The following is a 23787-nucleotide window of genomic DNA, read 5'->3' as shown; positions in this document are numbered from 1 at the left end:
TCGCTCTCTAATAAATAAATAAAATCTTTAAATAAGATAAAATAAAATAAAATAAAATAAAACCTCCCCAGATGATTCTAGCAAACAGTGGGGCTGAGGGCCTCTGGGCTCCTGCACCTCAGGAGCAAGGCTGAGAGCTGTTGGGTGCACGAGGAGCCGGGGCTGCCTTCCATGGGTTCCTCCCCACACCCATCCCACCCCAATCATGGGTCCCTGTGTGCTGTTCTTGGAGCGAGGGCCGTGGCTTTCATTAGCTCAGTGGTTTCCCAATGTGGCTGCATCTTAGAATCTCTTGGAATTTCTTTTTTAATTCTAGAGCCCAAGCCAGGCTAATTAAACCATAGTAGTGGGGGGATGGGGGGACCGGTGACAGTAACTTGTGAAGCTGCTCCCTAAGAGATTCCAGAATGTGCAGACAAGTCTGAGAACCACTACATTTGGTTCTCAGCTGGGTCCTTGATCCAGAATGCAGCAGACACCAAATCCCTTAGACTGCTGGGTTGTGCTGCCCACGCTGCTGTGTGGGGAGGGAGACCTTTTCGTCTGTTTCCTTTTCTTCAGAGTTCTTTGTTTTTGTTGTTGTTGTTTAAAGATTTATTTATTTAAGAGAAAAAGAGAGAACACGAGCTGGAGGGGTAGAGGGAGAGGGAGAATCCCAAGTAGACTCCATGCCGAACACAGAGCCCAACATGGGGTTCGATCCCACAGCCCAGAGATCAAACCTGAGCTGAAACCATGAGTCAGATGCTCAACCTACTGCACCACCCAGGTGCCCCAGTTGTTGTTGTTGTTTTAGAACAGTTTTAGGCTTACAGGATATTTGATCAGAAAGCAGTTCCCCTATTACTCCCCTGGCCTGCCACCCCCCTCCCGCCCCCGCAACACACACTAGTTTCTTCTACTGACATTTTCCATTTGTATGGTGTATTTGTTAGGATTGATGAAGCACTACTGATACATCATCATTAACTAAAAGCTATTGTTTAAATTAGGGTTCACTCTGGAGCACCTGGGTGGCTCAGTCGGTTAAGTGTCTAACTCTTGATTTCATCTTAGGTCATGATCTCAGGGTCCTGAGATCGAGCCCTAGGCACACTGGCCTCTATGCTCAGCGGACAGCCTGCTTGCCCCTCTGCCCCTCCCCATGCTCGCGCTCTGTCTCTCTCTCTCTCTCTCAAATAAGTAAATAAATCTAAAACAGAGATTCTGGAATCTCTTAGGGAAGCAGCTTCACAAGTTACTGTCACCGGCCCCCCCCCATCCCCCCACTACTATGGTTTTATTAGCCTGGCTTGGGCTCTAGAATTAAAACAGAAGTCCCAAGTGATTCTAAGATGCAGCCACATTGGGAAACCACCGAGCTAATGAAAGCCACGGCCCTCGCTCCAAGAACAGCACACAGGGACCCATGATTGGGGTGGGATGGGTGTGGGGAGGAACCCATGGAAGGCAGCCCCAGTAGTGTGCCCTCTTTGTGTTGTACGTTCTGTGGGTTTTGGTAAACGTATGACTTGTGTCCATCATTGCTGTATCATACAGAATAGTCTCGCTGCTCTGAACGTCCTCTGTGCTCCCCTTGTTCATTCTTCCCCCTCTCCATCCAAACCCCTGGTAACCCCTGATCTCTTTATGGTCTCTAGAGTTTGCCTTTTCCAGAATGTCATCTAGCTGGAATCAAACAGTATGTAGCCTTTTCAGACTAGCTCCTTTCACTTAGCAATAGGTATTGGAGGTTTCTCTATGCCTTCTCATGGCTTCATAGCTTATTTCTTTTTGCCACTCAGTAGTAATCCATTGCCTAGATGTACCACAGTTTGTTTAGCCATTCACCTCCTGAAGGACATTTTGTAGCTTCCAGTTTTTGACAATTACGAGTAAAGCTGCCGTAAATATTCATGTGCGGCTTTTTGTGTGGGCATACATTTTCAGTTCATCTGGGTAAATACCAAGGAACACAATTGCTGGATTGTGTGGTAAAAGTATGTTTAGTTTTGTAACAAACCACCAGACGGTCTTCCGAAAGGGCTCTTTCGTGTTCCCACCAGCAATGAATGAGAGTTCCTGTTGCTCCACATCCTTATTAGCATTTGGTATCTTTTGTTTCATTTTAGGTAGAGATCAGGAATATTCCAGAAATCTCAGGTTCAGAAATCCAAAGTGAGAGAAATCCTGGTGGGCCTTGTATTCAGGGACGTTACCGGGAAGCTCTTGGTTGAGTCTAAATCAGTCTCAGATTCTTGCTTTTTAAATGTGAGAGGGCGGTTTGCTCCTACCTTCCTGAGTCATACTGAGGGGGCCTTGCTTTATTAAAAATAATCCAATAGTGCATCCTGAGGTAGGAAAGTGAGGAAATGGTTGCCTGGAGTCGAGACATGACAGCTGGGCCTCTGGCAGCCATCCTGAACCATGAGGTGATCTTGAGAAGGAGAGGCACATGCCAAGAAGGGCAGAGCAGAAGACGGGCACCCAAGATCCTACAGATCAGTCAGGTCCCTGCACCAGTGTGGCCCACCTGCTTCCAGACTTTTTCATCAGAGAGAAATAAAATTCTAGCTTATCTAAGCCCAGGTAGGTTTTTTGTTTTGTTTTTGGTCTTTTTGTTATTTGCAGCAGAACCTAGTTCTAGGAGCTATGGTGATTCAATGGTTTGGCACAATGCAAGTCTGTCCTACACACTGGGGGCCAGGAATGCTCAATGGTGTTAGGTGACCAGGCAGTGGTGTCAGTTACAGAGGGCAGGAGAGAGGAGAGGTGGGTGGCCTGGGGACGGCATCACCTACCCTGTACACATCCTCACTCCCATGAATAAAAGGACCAGGGACTGACAAGGACTCTGTGTCGGGGGTGGGGGGGCTATGTGGGGGGGGGTGTGGATGGGTGCTGTGTGTGGTAAGTATGGGTGGGATGCGTGTGTGTGATATGTGAGTGCATATGGATGAGTGTTGTGTGTGTCATGTGCAGTGTGTAGGTGTGTGGTGTGTGGGTGTGTTTGTGTTGGATGAATCTGCGTCTGTGGTATGTGTGGTGTGTGTACAGATGGGTGGTATGTGCATAGTGTGGGTGTAGTATAAGTGTGGTGCAGAAGTGTGTGTGTGTGGATGGGCGGTGTGTCTGTAGTATATGGTGTGCATGTATAGGTGTGTATGTGTGTGTGGTGGGTGGATATGGGGGTGCGTGTGTGTGTGTGATGGTGTGTGGTGGATGCATATGGGGGTGCATGTGTGTGTGAGGGTGTGGTGGGTGGATATGGGGGTGCGTGTGTGTGAGGGTGTGTGTGGTGGGTGCATATGGGGGTGCGTGTGTGTGTGTGGTAGGTGCATATGGGGGTGCATGTGTGTGTGTGAGGGTGTGTATATGGTGGGTGCATATGGGGGTGCTTGTGTGTGTGTGACGGTGTGTGTGGTGGGTGCATATGGGGGAGCATATGTGTGTGTGAGGATGTGGGGGGTTATAGGCTGGATTACAGCAAGGCAGGCAGGAGGCTGTGGAGGAGCCAGAGGGAGGGAGGGCCTTAGCTCAGGGTGAGCAGGTAGGAAAGGGAAAATGAAGGGTCAGTGGGATGGGTTGCATGGCAGAAAAGGAACAAAAGGAAGCCTGGAAAGAATGTGGGTAGAGCGGTCTGGAGAAGAAACCCGTGGGGATGAGAGGCAAGAAGAGCGAGTGGGTCAGAGCTTATCCAGGTCCCGGGCATGTAGTTGTCCGTGGTGAGAGGCAGCATCAGGCTTAGGAGAATTCCACACTCCTTCCCGTGCTCACACTATAGTTGGGGCAATGAGATGTACATGTTTTTAAAATATGGACTTGATGGAATTTTGTGTTTTTACCACATACATGGATCCCTTTGATCACATCACTCCATACCCCTGAGACCCAAGTTGCTTCCTTGCCCCAGTCTGCAGGGTGGGTGTGGTGTGGGCAGGCCGGGCCTGAGGACCCAGAGGGGATCCCGCAGGACCAGCCAAGAGGGTTGTTGGTTTCGCACAGGATAGAAATCAAAGTGAGCCAGGAGGAAGTAAAAGCAGAGTTTATTGAAGAGCATCAGTGATAGAGTATAGCAGACAGGGTGTTGGGGGGGCGCCTCAGAAAGGAGAGGAGAGCGAGTCTCTCCTTTGCTTGGGGTCTGGGCTTTTCGTTGAGGATGGTGCGCATGTCCTAACTGGTCAGAACAAGGACAAGGGTCCAGGGATCCTCCACAAGTCACTTATGCCCAGGAGCCAGGGGGTCTTGGTGTCAAGACGTCTAAGGTCAGGGGTCTGGAATAGGTACCCGAGGACCCCACCCAGTCCCTCCTTGGATGTTAATGACTGTGCCGGAAAACTCCAAAGAAATCACGCACTCCTTGACCTTTACAGTTAGGACCTACGTTATTTGTACTCTAAGGCGTGTGCAAGGTGGGGCTGCAGTTCCCAGCAAGAACAGAAGCAGGGAGAGGAGCAAAAAGCAGTTTCCCATGGGGTCCTTTCAGTTTCCCTGTCTCAGGTGGGCTCCCCTCCCTCTTTCTGCCCTTATCCTCTCACCCCTGGGCCTCACACCCCTCTAGCACCCTGGCTCCTGGCTGGGCCTAAAAGACAAGGAATGGCAGCCTGGCCTCAGGGTGTACCCAGGGCTCTTCCTTCTGTGTCTAGCTGCCCCCCGCAGCACCCCGGCCAACCACCTTTCTTCTGGGCCGTTTATACCACCTGGCTTCATTCGGTGTGAACTGTTTTTTTTTTTTTTTTTCATGTTTTGTCAGTTTCCCTGCTAAACCTTCAGCTCCATGAGACCAGGATTTTGTCTCTTTTGTTCACTGCTGGGCCCCCAGCGTTTAGAACAATGCCTGGTGTTCAGTTACTGTTTATTGAGCGAATGAAAAGTTTAAATGACAGGCTGAAGCTGATTGACTAAAGCCAATGATAGACAAGTGTAAATTTAAATACAGAAGTGCAGAGGGAAGTTGAGTAATCACAATTGGGAGGATAAGGAATGGTAAGCGGGGCGCCTGCGGGGCTCCGTCAGCTAAGTGTCTGACTCTCGTTTCGGCTCAAGTCCTGATCTCATGGCTTATGGGATGGAGCCCCATCTGGCTCCGCACTCGGGGGAGTCTGCTTGGATAGTCTCTCCCTGCCCTTCCCTCCCCCCCAGCATGTGCACTCACTCTTGTTCTCTCTCTCAAATAAATAAATACATCTTTAAAAAAAAAAAAAGGTAAGATTTGGGGTGCCTGGGTGGCGTCTGCCTTCGGCTCAGGTCATGATCCCAGGGTCCTGGGACAGAGCCCTGCATCAGGCTCCCTGCTCCGCGGGAAGCCTGCTTCTCCTGCTCCCACTCCCCCTGCTTGTGTTCCCTCTCTGGCTGTCCCTCTGTCAAATAAATACAATCTTTAAAAAAAATAAAAATGTAAGATTTGTTGAAAAGAAAACCACAGGCCCAAAATGGCATCACTTAGGCCAGGTCACTAAACCAGGGCTTAATACTTAACTGCAGTTTCAACCTCCCTCCAGAAGTGTTAAGTCTGTCAGGAATTTTCTGATAGGCATCAATGAGGTAATCTATCTGTATAATAAGACCCCCTGCCCTTCCCCCTAAGGAAAGGTGACCTTGCATAGAACAATCCTTTCTTTTCTTTCGATAATAACTTTCTTGCCCCACCCTCCTTCCTATAAAAACCTTCCATTTTGTACAACTCCTTGGAGCTCCCCTTTGCCTGCTAGGTGGGGTGCTGCCTGATGGATGAATTGCTTAATAAAGCTAATTAGATCCTTGTATTTACTCGGTTAGATTGTGTTCAACAGATTGTAAGCCTCTCCTAAATGTCTTGAGTCCCACGCTCCAATTGGGACCTGGGCTCAGTCTGATGGGGTGGTTGCTTACTTTTCTTTAGGAACCCAGCACCCCCACATTAAGGATGATTGGGAACACCCTCCTGGAGAATCGTGGGGTCTCTAAGATGGCATCAAGAATCAGGGCCCAGGCAGATGTTTGGCCCTCCCAAGGCAGCCACCCCAGAATACTCTTCAGCAGTTCGACTTGGGGGTCTGGGAGGGGGAGAAAGAGACCAGAGTCCTGCAGACCCTGTGCCCTGTCGTCTAACTGCTAAGGCCCAGGATGGGACCTGGTGGGTGGGAAGGGATGACACAGGCCTGCGGAGGGGAGCCGCTAGGACTGGCGCGTCGAGCCGAGGAGGTTTTGGGCCGTGTGCGGTTTTCCCATTCCCTGACAGTGGTGCCAGGAGCGTGGAGGCGGTGGTGGTACGTGAAGTAGCGCTTCTTCTGAGGCACAGATGGAAAAGCCACTTTTATTTTAGGCCCAGTGCCTTTCCTCCCCTGCCTTCCCCCAGAGCATCAGTTCCATTCCAGGAGAACCACCCAGAGGGACGCTTCCAGACTCAGCCCCTAAACAGAGCCCAGGAGCTCAGGGCTGTTAGCACTGGCGTTTAGAAAGGCACAGGGTCCCGATGCACCCGGGGCCATCGGTCGCCTCCAACAAGTGCGGTGTGGCTGTGGAGAAACGGAGTGAGGGTGTTGGAGCTGGCAGCCTTGCGTCTTGGGTTTTGTTCTGTGTCAGCTCTCCGGAAAACCCCCATTCGGGACACAGTGCTCAGGAAAAGCTGAGAGCATGGCCTAGTTCTAGGTGGTGTTAATTACGGGCTCTCGGGCACCTGTCGTCACTTAACCAATTTCCCACGCTGTTGATTGGGCCCGATTTATCCTGAGGCAGCCCAGGCCCCTGGCTCTGGAACCTCTCCTGACCCATCAGCCTGGTCATGACAGGGCGGGTTGGCGAAGGGGGACAGTGCTGGGCTCCAGGTTTGGAAGCTAGCGGCACCTGCAGCTGCTGTTCCCCAAGGGGTTTTAAAGCAACTGATGCACCTGCATGGGCTGAGGGGGTGATGTGAGGGTGGACACGCACAGCACCCTTTGGGGTCCTACACTGCAGGCAGGCTGTCCACCCCCCCCACCCCACCCCCCCGCCAAGCTGGTCCTCCAGGGCCTCACCCTAGGCCGATTCTCTTTGCACACGCATCCTCCCTCCTGGAAAGTTCGTCGGCCCGCCCACACATGCGTGTGCTTACGTGCGCAGTCCCCCAAGGGCCCCGGTAAACAGCTTGCTCTCATTGAGTGGAATGAGAGTGGAATCTCATTGTGTTTTGCAGACTTCATTCTTCCCTGCTCGTTTGTGAAGCAGGCAAAGGGTATCATTACTCTTACTTGTTAAATTGCCCGAGAGGGAAAAAAAAAGTTTTTCCTCCTCCAAGAGTCTAATTACTTGTTGGGTGAGCCCCGACTCATATACATTTCTAAAGAGAGAGACACCTGATGCCAGCAGAAGAGATGTCCTTGGACGGGATTCAGAGACCCTCTGCTGGCCATTCCGCCGGTGGCTGGCTCTGCAACCATACCAGACTGTTGCCAAAACTTCTCAAAGAGTTGAGGATGCTGTGTTTCTTGCCTTGAGTCACTGGGCATTCCGTGCTCTTTCATGCTTCTCTGCCTTGGTCACTTCTGTCCCTTTGCTGGGTGCGTGCTACCTTTACCGTTACCTGTGCCATGCCCCCCCCTCCCCCGCCGTGAACTTCCCCCTCCTCTGAGCAGGCTCTGCACCTTTCACCTGCTTTGCTTTTTGAATATACTCTCCTGTATTTATCTGCCTGACTCCCCTCCCTCCTAGACTGTGAGCTCCCTGAGGTCAAGGTCGCCCCCCCCCAGCCACCTTTTTATCTTGGGCACCTGGCATGGTTCCAGCACATGGGGGGATCCACTGAGGTGGACCTTTCAGAGGGAACTCTCACTGGCAGAACGGCAAGGGTCGAGCACGTGCTGCTAGTGTGCTTCTAGCCCTGTTTCGAGTTCATGATTCGGACACATCTGTCAAAGTCAATGTCTGTCCACATTCCTGACATTGCCAGCTTATCTTATGGCTGGTCTTCAGTTTCCCTCTTGTTCCAGTACTACTCAGTCAGGTTTGTTTAGGATTCTCTCCATCATTCATTCATTGGGCTTCCCCCACCCCCACACCAGCCATTCCTCCAGGCCCTGGGTGTGCAGAGCGGGCCCTGCCCTCATGGAATTTACATTCTAATGGGGAGACCGAGACAAGAAGCCAGTAAATCAATAAGATGCTGTAGAGGAAGGACCATGTGGAGACGTGGAGGGGTGCAGAGAGGTCACAATGCAAAGAGTGTGTGGGAGGCAGACTGGATTGCAGCCATCTTTGGGAAATAGGATCCTGCACGTTGGTTTTTGTTTTTCTGGTTTCCTGGTTGTGAAAAATGTCCTTAGGAAAAGCCCCGAGTACATAAGGTTTTCCCTCATCGTTGGTGAGGTCAGATTACTGTTCATGGTTTGTCAAAACTAGTCAAGAGACAATGGTACTTTGAGCTCAAGCTGGCTGTGGAGACGTGTCCCAGGCTGCAGGGAGTGCCCTGGGCTGGGATATGGTGGACCTGGGACCGCCCAGCTGTTGCTGCAAGGGCAGTGCCGAGTCAGCAGGAGGCTCAGGGCTGCCCTCAGCAAGGGCCCGGGGCTGCTGAGGCTTGTGTCTTCCACGTCTTGCAGTTCTGAGGCCTCTGGTTTAGGTCTCTTCATCTGGCTCGGCTCTGGGCAGCTCAGCACCCCGACGGCTGTCTGATGGAGCCAGTCAGGGCGCCATCACCCCTGGGCCCTCGCACTTCAAGGTGGCCAGAGCTTGAAGACGAGAATGAAGGACCGGGTTCCCAAAGCTCCAGCGGATGTCTCAAAACCGCTGGTTGCTCGATTCCTCCAGAAAATACCTGAGGTGCTAGAGAAGGCAGAAACGGGTCCCCTTGGGCCAGGGGCTGTCACACCCAGCCCTTCCGTGGGAGTAGTGCCCCTGTCCCCCTCTGCCCTCCCTGACCCTCTGCCCTCCCTTGGCCTGACAGATGGAGACAAGCGCTGGTGGTGCCCCTCGCTGCAAGAGGTCATAGAAACATTTCACAGCCTGGGAGCCCACAGCCCTGCTCTGGGCCGGGAGGGGCCCTGTCAGCCCAGTGAGAGGTGAGTCCTTCCCCGTCCTCGCTGACCTCTCTCATTCGTTCGACACTGTGGATCTCACCTCAAGCCCGTCGACTTGTATACAGTTAGATATGTGCAGGTTTTTCCATATTGGTTATACCTCTGTCAAAATGTTAAAAAAAAAAAAAGACAAAATACTACCTAAAAAAGAGAGATGCATTCTTCTCAACGTATATTCATGCTAAGAAATATTAAAGTGTTTCCTATTCTAGGGAGAATGGAAGGGAAGAAAAAAATCAAGTATTTCCTATTCTGTAAAGGTAATACAACGTAACGGGCCATTTATTGTACAAAACTATCCATTATTGTTTGTGGTCCACATCCTCAGTTCCATAAGCATTTGTAAGTTAGAAAAAGGAAAGATTTTCTCTGATTATTATATGGAATTATGTGCATTTGGGGGGGGAAGTAAAAAAAAAATTTCCCAAACTCGGCCTCTAGCCTCCATGGGGAAGCAGAGTCTGAGGGATTCTAGAACAACCACACACAAGTACCCGTGGATTATGGGTATCACACCACGAATGGCAAAGGTTCTGGTAAATGACTGTGCTCCCAGCTTCAGGGGGACGGAAGAGCCAGGCATGGGTGAGTCTGGCTGCTTTGGCTGACATCTGTTCCTGCCCCTCAGTGACTCAGAGCCCTCACTGCTCCTCCTCTTCCAGGACATGTCCCAAGTCTCTCTGGTCTACCTCCAAGCCTCAATTTTGGCCCGTTCCCTAGTATCAACTCAAGGCCAGCAAGGCACAATTTTGCATGTAATTTCCACAGTGGCCAGTTTTGTTTTGTGGGTGTCCCCTTTGTGCACTGGGCTGGGTTGAGGGGGTACTAATTTGCATAGCCATTGTCCCTGCCCTCTAGGAACAGAGCCATACAATACATAAATAAATGACTGTTGTTGGGTGGACAGTGATTAGGTCTGGGTTGTAAAAGTGTTACATATTATGAACTTATTCTGCAAATTATATTATGTTCAAGCTCTTTCTTGACAATTCTTTGAGACGATGTAATGGGGTGTTTAGAGCCCTGGACAGGCCGTTATGTGGGAGCCTCTCTCCCCCGCACCGCCCCGTCGGTGACAATCTTTTGGCCCCAGCAGGTGCAGGGACCCTTTTCCCTTGCTGTGGTGGGCAGGCGGGTGTTCCTACACAGGGAAGGCCAACGCTTTCTTAAGAACCTGTTCCACGACTGTGTTTAGTAATTGTCTGCCAAACCAAACCAGACCAAACCACACTCACTCTGCTATAAATACCCCACGCATGTGCTAGCCTGCCTCGCTCCTGCCCCCTCCCTTCCTGCAGAGCTCCACATCTGGTGTCGCAAGCCAGTTGCCTCGTCCCCAACACAGAGCTTCAATCACACCGCCTACTAGAATGAGTTGGGGGAAGACTTACACTTAGAAAAACAAATGCCAGTGGGAGGGGGTGCTGGGGGCCTGTGGGGTCCAGAAGAGCTATTTCTAACTGTTCTGATGAGCTCTGGGTGTCCACCTGGAAAGTGAGAGGTGCCACCGCAGGCGGGGCGTATAACCACCTCATTTATTCCATGCTCTGCAAAGCGCCACTTTCTCCCCCGCGCTTCTCCCTTCCCCCAAGATTCGATGGCTTCCTGCTCCTTGTGCGTCAGGACAAATCCATCCTCTCTGGAGGCACGGGGCAGGGGGGCAGGTGAGCATTAGAACTATGGCTGTGTAAATCTGCCACCTCGACTACTTGAGAACACCAAGCCCAGCATGCAGACTTGCAGACTTCCAGCCTGACCAGGCAGTTGGTCCTGTGTAAGAGGAAGGCCAATCCACGCGGTTGCAGAGTGTGGTCAGAGCTGCGTAGTCACGTCACCAGACGTGCAGCATGCTTGGACACCCTGCCTCTTCCCTTGGGCCTCACGCTGCCGGCACCGTTTCCCCACGGAGGACTCAGAACTGACCCAGAGGAGCTGGCCGATGGCTTCAGGGCTGATTTTCTTATTGTGGCCCTCTAAGGACAGGCTGGGGCCACCTGCCCAGCCACTTAGCCTGTGGAGGTTTTTCTGCCTGAACACAGCCTCTTTTTGGAAAAGCAAACACAACCTGGAGACCCCTCCAGTGACCTCCCCAAGATGTGGGGTAGCAGAGATGTTTGGGTGGGTTACCTGGGTTGCTGGCTGGCTGCTGCAGTTGGGGAGGCTCTGGGAGTCATAGGGTTGGAAGAGAGTTCTTCTAGACTATTCAGGAAGCACTGTGAAGGTTCTGGCATCTCCTCCACTGGGGGGTATGGCATCCTTCATAGACACATGGACCACAAGAGGAACATAGGGGCAGGCTGCCTCTCCCCACTGTCTTCCTTGTCCTTTTCCTGACCTAGCTCAAGTTCATCCCATCCCAATTGGCTCCATGTCACCCACTGCTCTGTTGACTTCCGGGGATGTCTGATCTAGGGCTCCTGGACAGAACAGATGCCCTGGGGCTCCTCCAGGGCACCCACAGAGCCCTCATATTGGCCAAGCTTGGAAATGAGGGGTTGAGATGTCTCTGCACATGGCCCCACAACTGGACTATCTTTTTAGTGTCTATGAGAAAGACTGGTCTTTCTTTCACCATTTGTTCTTAATCTCAGATTTCATTGAAACCCATCACCATCTTGTCGAATGCTTCAAGATCTCCTTTCAAGATGCAGCCCTTCTGCTGCCGGACCAGGCGATGCCCACCTTGTTGCAAACACAGTAGCCCTCTGCCCATTGACGGGGGAGGGAGGAATCGGGAGGATGTGTGGGAGCAAAAGGGCAGAAGAGGGACCAGAGCGTGAGCACTGACCAGGAAGCAGAAGCGAGAGCTTGAGGGGGCTTGTGCCACACGGCTATGCAGACACTCTCCATCACGGGCCCTAATCTCACCTGCAAAGGCAGGGCAGGTCCTTGGCCACCAATGGCCGGTCTTCCAAGGCTGCTCCCAGGTTACAAGGCCCAGCGGAAAGTCCCAGTCAGACACACAGGACTGGCAGCCAAACTGCCATAGCCTAGTGCTGGAAACCTTCATCCACTTGGTTCTCTGAAAGGGCAGCCTGGTGCAGAGGCCAAAGGGGCAACTAAATGACAGTTAATCCATTGAAAGAGTATCCTGTCCAATGTGGGGGAGGCTGGTCACTGGCCATCTCAGGACAATGTAATCCGACCCAGGTAAAATGTACTTCTCTCTCCCTTCCCATTAGCTTAGCATCGATTTCCCTTTACTTCATTGACCTCGGCTCGTAGAGCCTGGACAGGCCCAGTCTGGTTTGGCAGTACAGGCCTAGGGGAGAGCACCCCCTCATAGCCTGCATGGTGGGGCCCTGACCCCTGGGCGCCTTGAGGATGGCCCACGGTTCTGGAGGTTCCGTGCTCATATGCCTCTCTTACCGTCCTCCTGCTGAGAATGTCAGCACACTGTACAGACAGTAACTTTAGTATCGTTTTCAACCCTTGGGGAAAACAAATCTAGAAACTGGGATAGGGGTCAGTGACATGCCCCTCTTAAGATTACTTGTAAGTATAGAACGATGTCGTTGTAACCCAACTCCAGCTCCTGGGTGCTGGCCACAGGCTGAACCCTAACCCAGCCAGCTGGGGGGCAGGGCTGAGGGGCAGGGGGTGGACAGATGAAGCACTTTGTTCATGGAGTCCAGTGGTGGGACCGTCACCTCGTTCTTAACCTGCTGAGTCCAGGAGGGGAGCGGAGTTGCTGGGCTGTGAATGCCTGTGTTCCGTGGCCTCCTGCTCGGGGCATGGAGATGGAGGCCTGGGTGTCAGCAGATGCCACATCCCAGAATAGCAGTCAAAGAGGCAGACGGTCCAGTCAAGTGGTTCCTCAGAGCCTCGGAAAGGCAGGGGACAGAGGACGCCACCATATTGCCTGCTCTTCCCAAGGAGAGGTGGCACAGGGAGATGCTCGCACGGGGAGGCTGTTGGCCCTCTCCACTTGTCACAGACACGCTTCCTTCCCCAGCTCACGTTTTCCACACTCCGCCTCTGGCAGCACCGAACTGTCTGAAAGCCCATTCCTCTTCAGCGGAGTCACAGTTCTGTGCCTGCCCCCACCCTTGGGGAAGTCTGAACACATTCCCACTCGTGCTTCCGGCCCCCATGCCTGCTCACAGGCTGGAGCAGACCAGGACGGCCCTCCTGTACGGACATGGGCCCAGCAGGTGCCCAGATGTGCACACGCAGCCTCACCCATTCCTTGGCCCTAATAAATGCTGAGCTCTGGAAGAATGACCGAGCCCAGTCCTAACCCCTGCCCCTTCCCCTGACGTTGGTGTGTGGGCACCAATTCTCCGGTTCCTAGAGATGGATTTCTCCTTCTTCCTGTCTGAAAAGCAGCACCAGTGTCAAGTAAAGAAGAGCAGAGACTCTTCCCTGGAGCATGCAGGAACGGAGGGCTCCCCCTTGGTCAGCGGTCAGGTGGCTACCCTGGAGATGCTGTGGTCAACAGTGTTGCTGTCCTCCATACCTTCATTTGTGGAGAGCCCACTGTTCTTGGGAACTCCAAACCAGTTAATAAGCGTGGAGAAGTGGATGAGACAGCACAGGGAGCCTTGTCATAAGCTCACCTCAACAGTATCTAACAATCAACAGTATACATTTGACCAGAGAGAGAGAATGACTTAGTGAGACTGATCCTGCTCTGTTTTCTATCCAGTGAGCATGTGCCTGGAAAGTTTGTGCAAGGGTGGTACAGCTCTGCTGTCCACTGATGCCCCTCTCACTGGAGGGATCTTGCCACCCTGAGTATGACTCTAGTCTTTAAAGAGGTATTTTGTTTTTTGGGGTTTTTTTTCATGTGACCCTAAGCTCTAACTTCACTGGTAGACAGCGTGTTAGTGTGACCTTTGGAGGGGTTCTCAAAGATCACTTTTACTCTGAATTACCCCATATTACTTGCTGACTTTGGAGACTGGCCCCCACGTAAGCTACCGTGTGGTGTACTTTTCCATGCATGCGAAGAGTCATCATACCTGTATGGACAAAGAACTGTCTTGAGGAAGACTCTTTTGGGATAATGGAGTATGATTTTCTGGTCTTCGAGTCCCAGAAAAGTAAAGCCTGAGGCCTGGCTGGAATGGCAGCCATTGGGAGCCAACCCCCAGGGATCCCCATCTCCTGGTGTTCTTTTTTTTTTTTTTTTTGAGGTTTTTTTTTTTTTTAAGATTTTATTTATTTATTCATGAGAAACAGAGAGAGAGAGAGAGAAGCAGGCTCCCAAGGAGCAGGGAACCCGATGTGGGACTTGATCCCAGGATCCTGGGATCACGACCTGAGCCGAAGGCGGACGCCCAACCATCTGAGCCACCCAGGCGCCCCTCTCCTGGTGTTCTTCTCCTTGTGTGGCTCTCACCCCCACTCAGAGTCTGGATGGTCTTGTGTGCACCAGCAGAAGTGACAGGATGAAGTCACTTCCAATACCAGGTTATAAAGGCTGTGGCTTCAGTCTCTGGCATTCTCCCCTCTCTCGAATCGCCCGCTTTGGGGGAAGCTGGCCATGGGGTAAGGACTTGGAGGCCTGCTGGTGGGCACACGAGTGAGCTTGGAAGCAGTTCCTCCAGCCCATTCCAGCCTGACGTGACAGCAGCCCCACCCTCAATATTTTGGAGGCAACCTCCCCAGAAACCCTGAGCCTGGGGACCACCCAGCTAAGCAGCTCCTGGATTCTTGACTCTCAGAAACTGCATGACATCATAAATATTTGTTGTTTTTAAGCCTCTGTATGTTGGGGGGATTTGTTATGCAGCAGTAGATGACCAACACACATAGGGCATGAGTGTCCCAGGCTGCATGGACCATCCACAGGCTCTCTGCTCTCGAGCAATGGCAGGCCCCCCTCCCTGCCTCAGTTCTCCCCTTGCATCCACCTCCTCTCATTTCCTTCCCTTTGCTTTTGTCTTACCTTAGAGTGCTTAAAAACGACATCAGCCTGAGCTCAAGTCAGCAGCAGGACAGCCCCCCAGAGACTGCCTTGGACAGTAGCCTGAGCTACATCTATAAGGTGAGTCAGACGCCCACTTCTGCCCACCATCCAGACCTGCTGAGCAGTTGCCCGTGGTAGGTACCACTGAGCACCCACCGTGTGCTCAGCGCCACTGTAGGCACCACACGGGCTGCCAGGACTGATGCTGCGGAAAGTTCACAGTCCCCACGACCGGGCCTGCCACCGGAGCACCCCATGGAGGGCTTGACTCTAGGCCTTGCCGCTTGTTTTTCTCAGCTACTGCCCAGCCCGGCCACAGGGCTCCGGGTGCCATCCCTTCCTGCCCTGCCCGGCCCCCCAGGGAGGCCCTCCCTGCCCTAGCACTCTCTCCGCTCTCCAGTTCCTGGCACTGTGTGCCTTAGCCCATCCAGCGGCCTACACCGACGGGGAGCTCTTGAACCTGATCAAGCTGCTGTGCCGAGCTGGCCTAGACGTGGGGCTCCGCCTGCTGCCCAAGAGCGATCTTCAGCAGCTTCTTCTCCTGCTCCTTGAGAACATCCACGAGTGGCCCGGGAAGGTATCATGAGCCCCCAAGCCCAAGCCCAAGCCCAAGCCCAAGCCCAAGCCCTAGCCCTAGCCTCCTCTTTAAGGTCCTGAGCCTCCGCGTTTGGCCTTGTTGCTGGGACGGAAGTTGCACCTTGAGTGCACTCAATGGGAATAGCAGGCTTGGAGGTCACCAGGATGCCAGGGAGCGTGCCTGCCAGTCCCCGGCGTCCGTGACCGCCCCCTCCTCTTACTCTCTGGCTTCCCCCCTAAGTGGGCTGATGGGGAGGTCAGGGTCAAGGCGGGCCCTCCCGCAGCCCCCCTTGCCGCCTGCTGTCCCCACAGCTCCAGCAGCTGTGCCGCACCCTGAGCAAGGTGTCAGATCACCACCACAACCTGCTGGCCCTCGTGCAGTTCTTCTTGGATGTGACCCCTCGGAGCAGGTGGGTGCCCCTCCACCCCTGCCTCCTCCCTCTGACACGCATCCCTTCCCCTGGCACATGGTGGGGTGTGGGGATCCAGAATCCTCCCCCATCAGTCCCAACAAACCTCCCCCTCCTGCCCGATCTCTAAAACCCAGGAGAAAGAACTAAAAATACAGCTCACTAATGAGTTCATTCCGAAAGGAAAAAAGCCTAATTTTCTTAACACGGTCTTATTAGCAAAACAATTGCCTTATACAATTAGCTTCTGACTGCAGCACCGCCCCCCCGCCCCAAGCCTGCTGCTTCCCAGTCCTTGGTAGCGGGTTCCTTCTTGTCACTCAGACCTCAGCGGCATTATGTCCCCTAATCACTCCTCCCGGACCTCTCTCCCAAACTCACCATTCTGCTTTATTTTCTGCACAGCGTGGCTGTCTGCCAGAAATTTATCTTACTTGTTGGTTCCTTATTTTTGGTGCCTCTCCTCCATGTTCCTTCCAGGAGAGCAGGTCCCTCAGTAGAGTCACTGCCATATCCCTCAGCATCTAGAACAGTGCCTGATACGCTGTTGGCACTCTGTTAATTCTTTTCGAATGAATGAACGAGGTGACCAAACTCAGCCCACTGGGAGATGAGACCCAGTCACAGGACCTGGCCCCACCCAGTCTCTCCTCCTTCCTTCCCCCACTTTAGGCCACAGCCATAGGGAATTCCTTGCCTTCCCGGAGCAGACCATTCCTCATCTGTCCTCTCCTCCCATCTAGAGTGATGGCCCTCCCCACCCTTCCAACCAGGCCTGTCCTGGGGCCCTTCAGGAAGACCCCCAGCCTTCACAGGCATCTCCGCAGTAACCCTCCACTGGGGCCATTCCCCTGCAACTCCCTCCGCAGGGGCAGCTTCTGGAAGCAGGCTTGGCATTCCATGCAGACTCATATCCCAGGGCCCAGCTGGTGCAGTCATCCTGAGTTCAGCTTCAGCTCTTGTCTGTGAATAAAGAGAGAAGGCCTCTCCACAGTCCTAGAAGGAGAGTTATTGCTCTCTATTTGAAAGAACTGGGCTTCTAGAAGCTCTGTCTGAGGGCTTTAAGTGTGAACGCTAAAGCAGGGCCTCAGTGGGAACCATCTGCATTAAGCCCAGATGCATTGGACTTCTTTCCATATGATCTGAAGAGGCTGACCTCTGCCTCCAGGCTCCCTGCTCAGCCCCAAAGAGCTAGTCTTCTGTGTCACAGAGCCAGAAACTGTAGTCTTAGAGGTCTCTCCCATCCCCAGCCCATTATGCCTGTTCATCCTACATCCTGTCTGTTCTGACTTCCAAATCCCAAATCCTTGTTTGCGGTTGCCTGTCCATGTCAGCTCTGTGAAAACAGGTACCTGTCTGGGTCTCAGCCACCCCTGTCCCACCTGCTTCTGCTTTCATGTCCTCTCTCTCACCTGGATGGATGGTCGGTCCATCTCCTCCTCCCTCTGAGTCTGTCCGCTCTGAGGATACATGGGATTATCTTGTCTTTGCCTTACCTTGCACACCAAGTCCAAACCTCCAGGGCCCATGTTGTCCAGCCCCAGTTTCCCATTTGCTCCCAACAGGCCCCATTATTGGTACTTGTTTTCCTTCCTTCCTTCCTGCCTTCCTGCCTGCCTTCCTGCCTGCCTGCCTTCCTGCCTTCCTCCCTCCCTCCCTCCCTCCCTCCCTCCCTCCCTCCCTTCTCTCCCTCCCTCCCTTCTCTCCCTTCCTCCCTTCCTTCCTTCCTTCCTTCCTTTTTTTAAAGTAGGCTCCATGCCTAACGGTGGGGCTTGAGCTCACGACCCTGAGATTAAGAGTTGCATGCTCTACCGACTGAGCCAGCCAGGTGCTCCAGTTTGTCTCACTTCCATGTATGTATATATACACACGTATGTGTATGTGTACATATGTATATGTATGTGTATGATGAACCTCATCCATTTTCATAGCTGTGGAGTGTTTCCTGGTGTACACACAACCAGGGTACGGTCTTTGCACATCTATGTAAATATTTCTGTAGGATAAACTCTTTGAAGTGAAATTGCAGTCCTAAGGTATATACATTTAAAATTTGGTCTCCAACAAAAGCTGTATCAATTAATTATACCCCCAATGGACATGAAAATATCTGTTTCTCCACTGTGTATTCTCAGTTGTTTTTAAGCTTTAGTCAATCTGGTAAGTAAAAAGTGTGATCCTGTGGTTCTGATTTTTATTTCTCTGACTGCCAGTGAAATTGAGAATCTTTTCATATGTTTATTGGCCTTTTGTGTTTCTCTTATTGTAAATTATATCTTGATGCTTCTTGCCCATTTTTCTATGGGGCAGTTAATCTTAACGTATTGATAAATTGCTTATTATATATGTTTCAGCACTGTATTTTCTTCTAAGTCTATATATCGTTTTTTTCTCTTTTTTTTGCACGTCGTTCTTTTTAAATGTTTGTGCATGATATCTTCCGGCGAACTGAGGTTTTGGGTTTTTTGAAATTTTGTTTTAGAGTAGATTTAGCTTTATAGAAAAGTTATGTGGATGGTGTAGAGAGTTGATTCTTATTGAATCTATCTTGAAAAGAAAAGCCTTCCCCACCCCAAGATCACAAAAATAGAACGTTCTCTTTATCTCAGTACGTATATTAACTTTGTTACTCTTGGTTCTTAATCCCATCTGGGAATCTCTTCTTCAAAGATAAGAGACAGGGATCTAACTTGATTATTTTCCAAGTCTGAAGAGCCAGTGGGGCCAACACCAACTTTCTTTCTTTCTTCATAATCCACCTTTCCCAGCAGATTTGAGACTACCTTTAACATATCCTAAATTTATGATGTCGTTCATCTGTTAATTGAGTCAAATTGATTTCAGGGATCTGTGTCTTTTACAGGGTGTCTTTGTAACTCCAGAGTCCTTACTAAGTGTTCCTTAAATGCCAGCAGTGAATATAATGGAAGCCAGCCTCGCCTCACTTTTTTTTTTTTTAAGATTTTATTTATTTATCTGAGAGACAGAGCTAGAGTGAGAGAGAGAAGCCAACTCGCCGCTGAGCGGAGAAGCGGACACAGGCCCTGATCCCAGGACCCTGGGGTCATGACCCGAGCTGAAGGCACACGCTTAACCAACTGAGCCATCCAGGGGCCCCCTCACCTCACTTTCAAACAGACACATCAACTAGGGTGATAATGCCTGCCACAAGCTTTGCTAAGAAAGTGCGATGGGTATTATCTATTTATTTATTTAGAAATTTTATCTTACTTTTCTAAATAGATAAAGCATTCAAATAGAACAAAATTCAAAAGGCACCAGGAACACCTATTTGAAAATGTGCCCCTCCCCCTACGAGCCACCTAGGCTGCCTCCGTTTCTCATTGGGACTTCTGTGCATATTCTCTCTGCCCTTCTTTTCACTTCAAGGTATATATGTTGGCAGTCATTCCAAACTGGATCAGAAAGAGCTTCTAATTCTTCCTTACAGCCTCACTGTATTCACTGTGGTCTTCAGCCGGCCACCCCCCGCCCCTGCCCCATGCTCCCTGTGGTGGCGATGTTGGAGGAGCTTGCTGGCGGCCTGTTCTGCCCTCACTGGTGGCTGTCCCACTGGGCTCAGTGCCCAGACTGACCCCAGGAAGGAGGGCGTACTGTTGTACATTCTGTCACATTCGTCTACTGACTGATGAAGCACAAAGCGAGAACTTCCACCAACATTTGTGCGAGGCACATTCCCCCCCCCCCCCCCCCCCCGACCTCGTTGACCAAGACTTCAGGGATGCACTGTAAATTTAAGGCACAGTTGAGCTCAACCCGGAGAAATGAAAGTAAATACAAGAGCAAACCATTTGAAATGGGGCCAATGGGAAGACTTTCCCTTGGAGGAGAGTCTGTCTTGGGACTCTGGCCCCTCTCGGGTAGCTCTAGGGAGCTGGGGACGAGGGGATGGGTGGGGGGGGCGACTTGCCCTTCCAGCTTCTGTGCAGGGTCTCCAGTGTGTGTTCTGAGTGAACCTCTGCAGCCACGCCCAGGAGCCCTTTTAGGAGGAGGACAGAGGCTGAGGGCTGCTTTCACTCCACTGAAAGCTGATGTGTGCAGGCTCCAGGATCCGCCTCCTTCACCACCCGCGAATGTTTATTAAATATCCGATTTAACTGCGGCCTCCAAAGTAGAGGGGCAGATGAAACCGGCTTGAGCAGGCCACTGGATCTGCCAGGTTCCGACCCACAAGGAAAAGCTGGCTGCTCAAGTCCAAGTGCAGGAGCCCTAGGAAAAGGTGGCCTTCAGAGGCTTCAGGTCTTTGCACACCGGGGTAAGAGCCACGGCACGTGCAGGCACCCCATAGCGCTCCCCAAGTCCTTGTTTTCCTTCGTGTTCTGTGCTGCTGGGGCGGGGCCAAGGGCTGCACCTTAGTGGCGTGTCATGGCCCCACCCCCTCCCCCCTCCCCCAGCTTGGTGCAGGCCCAAGACCGACCAGTTAATTCTCTCCCAGTCCTTTCGCCTTGCTGCCTTCATGCCCTGGCTCCTCGCTCCACCGTAACGCCCTTCCTGTGTGCCACCACACATGGCGTGTCCCTGCTTGGGCCCCTGATCCCTTCTGGCTGACCAGGACCCACTCTGAATGCCTGGCCAGCCTCCTGGGGGCCCTCAGAAGATTCCAGACATCACCGTGCTTCCTGCTGCTGAAATCTCTACCCCAGCAAACAGCTCTGCCCCTTCTTTCTCTACTGTCTGACTGCCAGCCACCCACACACCTAGTGGACCCACAACTCACCTCCTTGCCTTGCTCCCAACCCCACCTCCCATGCTCAGGACCCCAACGGCCCTGCCCTTCCAGATCTTCTGCAGTCGTCCCTGATTCCTATACCTTTCACTTCTCAGCCTCTTACTGGCTATTCCTCAGCAAATACGTGCGCTCGCTCGTGTGTCTCCTACCTTAGAACAGCAATTCTGCCGCCTCCCCCCTCCTCCAGCTACTGCTGCACTTCTAAGCTTCCCTTCCCCTGCTCTCCCTTACTCCATTCACCCAAAACAGGCTTTCTGAACCCTGCCCACCCTGGACACATGGTGGATTCTTCAGAGCTCAGAGTGTTGGAGGGAGTTCTCACCTGAGAAAACAGACACTTCAGGCTCGGGGGGTGGGCAAGGCCAGAACATTCTAGAAGGGGGCAGCCCCAGTCCAAAATCCCTCAAAATTTTAGAAGGCCTCAAAATCCAGAGGGACAGGAGGCAAGATGAAGATCATGTCCAGGGGTCGAGGGGCCACACTGGAGCCGAGAGGGCAGCAGAGAAAAAGTGGGTCCCCATGAAGCCAGGAGTGTGAGGGGTTGTAGCTGGAGAGGATCTGGCTTGCCTTTACGAGTGGGTGCTCATGTAAGGGGTGGTAGGAGAGACCTAAAGAGCTAGGAGTAGAGGAGACATACCTCATCTGGCACTCTAGCCGAACTTCCTTATCACCCTTGACCTAATGGCCCTTCCTCAGGCATAAGCTTATCATTTTCTTCCTTGGCTTCACAATATCATTCTCCCGACTCCCCTCCCCTTCTTTGGCCCATCCTTCTCAGTCGCCATCATCCGGTTCCTTCCTCTGCCACTCCTCAAGCCTCAGTTTGCCCAGGGATTCTTCCCCAGTCCCTCTCCTGTGGTCATTCTGTGCAGTCTGGGGGAGCTTTCCAGGCTGGGCCCTGCAGTGCTCTGTCCATATGGTCCCACTTCAGGACTCTGGCACCCCTTCCCCAGCTGCTGAGTGTCGCCCTGCCAGCCCACCCCTGCCAGCCCAAATCCCAGGAATTGCCTTTGCTGAACACAGTTACTTTACCTGAGGTTAGGTGCCTTCCTTGGGAGTAGCCCAAAGGCCTGCCCCTTTGCCTCGATCCGGGATGTCTCTTAAGGACCTTGCCAGCCCCAGAGGTCCTTGCGGGGTCAGCCAAGGGCTTTGCTGTGACTGCATTCCAGCCTGGCTTTCCCCTTTGGTCCAGACCTGCTTCCTTCATCCCTACAGGAAGTCGTCCCAAGAGCACCCATCTCCCCTTCTCCCTGCATGCTCACCTCTGCTTCAAAGTCCACCTCCTGGGGAACTCGACCTGAGACCCCATCTCATCCTCATCCATGGCCACAGCTCCCGACTCATGCCAGGGGCTCCCAAGTCAATACCTTTGGCCAGACTTTTCTGCTAAGCGCCAGATCTAGGTGGAAAAGTGTTTCAGGGTTAGCATGTGCAGAACAGAAGTCACCATCTTCCAAGGAGGACCACCTTCTCCTGTCTTCCATGGCCCCATGACGGTATCAGCACCTGCCCACTGCCCAAAGCCTGAGAGTCCAGGGTCACCTCCTGTCCCCTCCAGCTCCTCCCCAACAATAGCCACCTCTCCCATCACCCTCACACAGTTCCAGCTCTTACCACAGCGCCCCTGGATTGCCGCCTCCTTCCAGGCTGTCCCCCTCCTGACCTATGCCTGCACTGTCCGGCAGCATCACCTCCCTTCGGATGCACAGCTGGCCGCGTCACTCCTTTGCTCCATTAAAATCCCTCGGGCTTCTGTCCCCAGGATGAAATTCAAACAGTGGCATACTAGGCCTTTGTGCCTTCTTTTCCAGTCCTACCTTCTCCCCCTGCGCAGTGTCCCCGGCAGGCTCCCATGCTCCAGCCACCCCAACTCAGGATTTGTCTCGGAGCCTTTCAGCATCAGTTCCATCTTCCCTCATCCCTCTGCTCCTCTTTGCCTGGTTAACATTTCCTCAGCCTCAAGACTAGGCTCAGACCAAGGCAATTCTCCCGAGAAACCTCCTAACCCAGGGCCCTGATTGTCAGTGCCTTTCGCTAATCCCTTGGGCTGTGAGCATCTTGAGGGAGGAGCTGTGACTGCTCTCTAGGCCCTCGGAGCCTGGCATGGAGGAGGGACTCGTGTGCAGGCCTGCTTGTGGAGCGGTTGCCTCTGGAGGGCAGAGCTCAAAGAGCGTAAGAGCTGGTTTTTGAGTAGCCAATTCCAAACTGAAAGATGGCTCAGGCAGGCTCGGAGACAGGGTGCAGTAACACAGCGGTTGTGGACTGCCAGTGAACCCAGTAAGGGAAAAGTAGGAAGTATCTAAAGACTGCGGGGGCTGCACCCAGAGCTTGAGCATGATCTCGGGTTTTGAAAGATACGGAAGATAAAAAGCAGGACGCAGAAACAAGGCAGATGAATAAACAGCGCGGACCAGTGTTAGCGCCCGTGGGGAGGACTAAGGCCCATAGGAGGGGCTTCCGCGTAGTTGTTTTTGAGGCAAGGAATGCTGTTGTGGGCTGACAGTGATGAAGAGGGAACCGATGAAGAGAGGACACTATATAATTCCTATTTTGCTTCTCTTCTCTTCGTCGAGGAGCATAATTTTTCATCCGGGCTCCACTATTGATCAAAGGGAATTGAGGCCTAAGACTGCACGGGAGAAGACAGTGTGGCAGCATCCCGCTGAGCGGAATGGGTTTAAGTCCCCCGTGGTACAAGGATGTCCCCAGTCAGTCCTGGGAGAGGAGCAGATGGGGGTCCCCTGAGTCCACGGAGACCTCCGGAGGTGGGGAGGGAGGGTGCAGAAGGAGCACGGCGGGCTTGAGGCGCCCCCCACATCATTCCCCAGGGACGGCTTGTGAGCACGTACACAGAAAAGGAAGCTCTGCTTTCTAGGATTCCTAAGAATAAATCATACCAGGCTAGCCTCATTTATGTTTTGACAGGCCAACCAGAATAGTACTCTGGAGAGGACCGTCTGGGTTTCTGTAAGGCACTTGGTAGAGACTACCGTCCTATCCTGGGGACAACGTAAGAAATTTGGGCCGAGCGATTGATGTCCAAGTAGCTGGGGCTCCTCATCACAAGGTGCTGCTGGCCGGCAGAGTCTGCCTGGAGGGCAAGCCCCCGGGACCCCTGAAGTCTTG

The 23787-nt window shown here is 52.5% G+C and overlaps 1 protein-coding gene across 7 annotated transcripts in view; it reads left to right on the top strand.

Annotated features, from left to right (window-relative positions):
* Nucleotides 1-23787, top strand: part of FAM178B (family with sequence similarity 178 member B) — a 105912-nt gene that overhangs the window by 52702 nt on the left and 29423 nt on the right. For all 7 annotated transcript variants that reach the window (XM_027622976.1, XM_027622977.1, XM_027622974.1 and 4 more), the window contains 4 exons: nt 8879-8993; nt 14910-15003; nt 15326-15502; nt 15814-15911. In XM_027622976.1, the coding sequence (XP_027478777.1) occupies nt 8879-8993; nt 14910-15003; nt 15326-15502; nt 15814-15911 (484 nt within the window). The remainder of the gene's footprint in view (nt 1-8878; nt 8994-14909; nt 15004-15325; nt 15503-15813; nt 15912-23787) is intronic.

This window comes from Zalophus californianus, chromosome 8, assembly GCF_009762305.2.
Source record: "Zalophus californianus isolate mZalCal1 chromosome 8, mZalCal1.pri.v2, whole genome shotgun sequence".
NCBI lineage: Eukaryota > Metazoa > Chordata > Mammalia > Carnivora > Otariidae > Zalophus > Zalophus californianus.
This window is presented reverse-complemented; position numbering and strand designations above follow the sequence as displayed.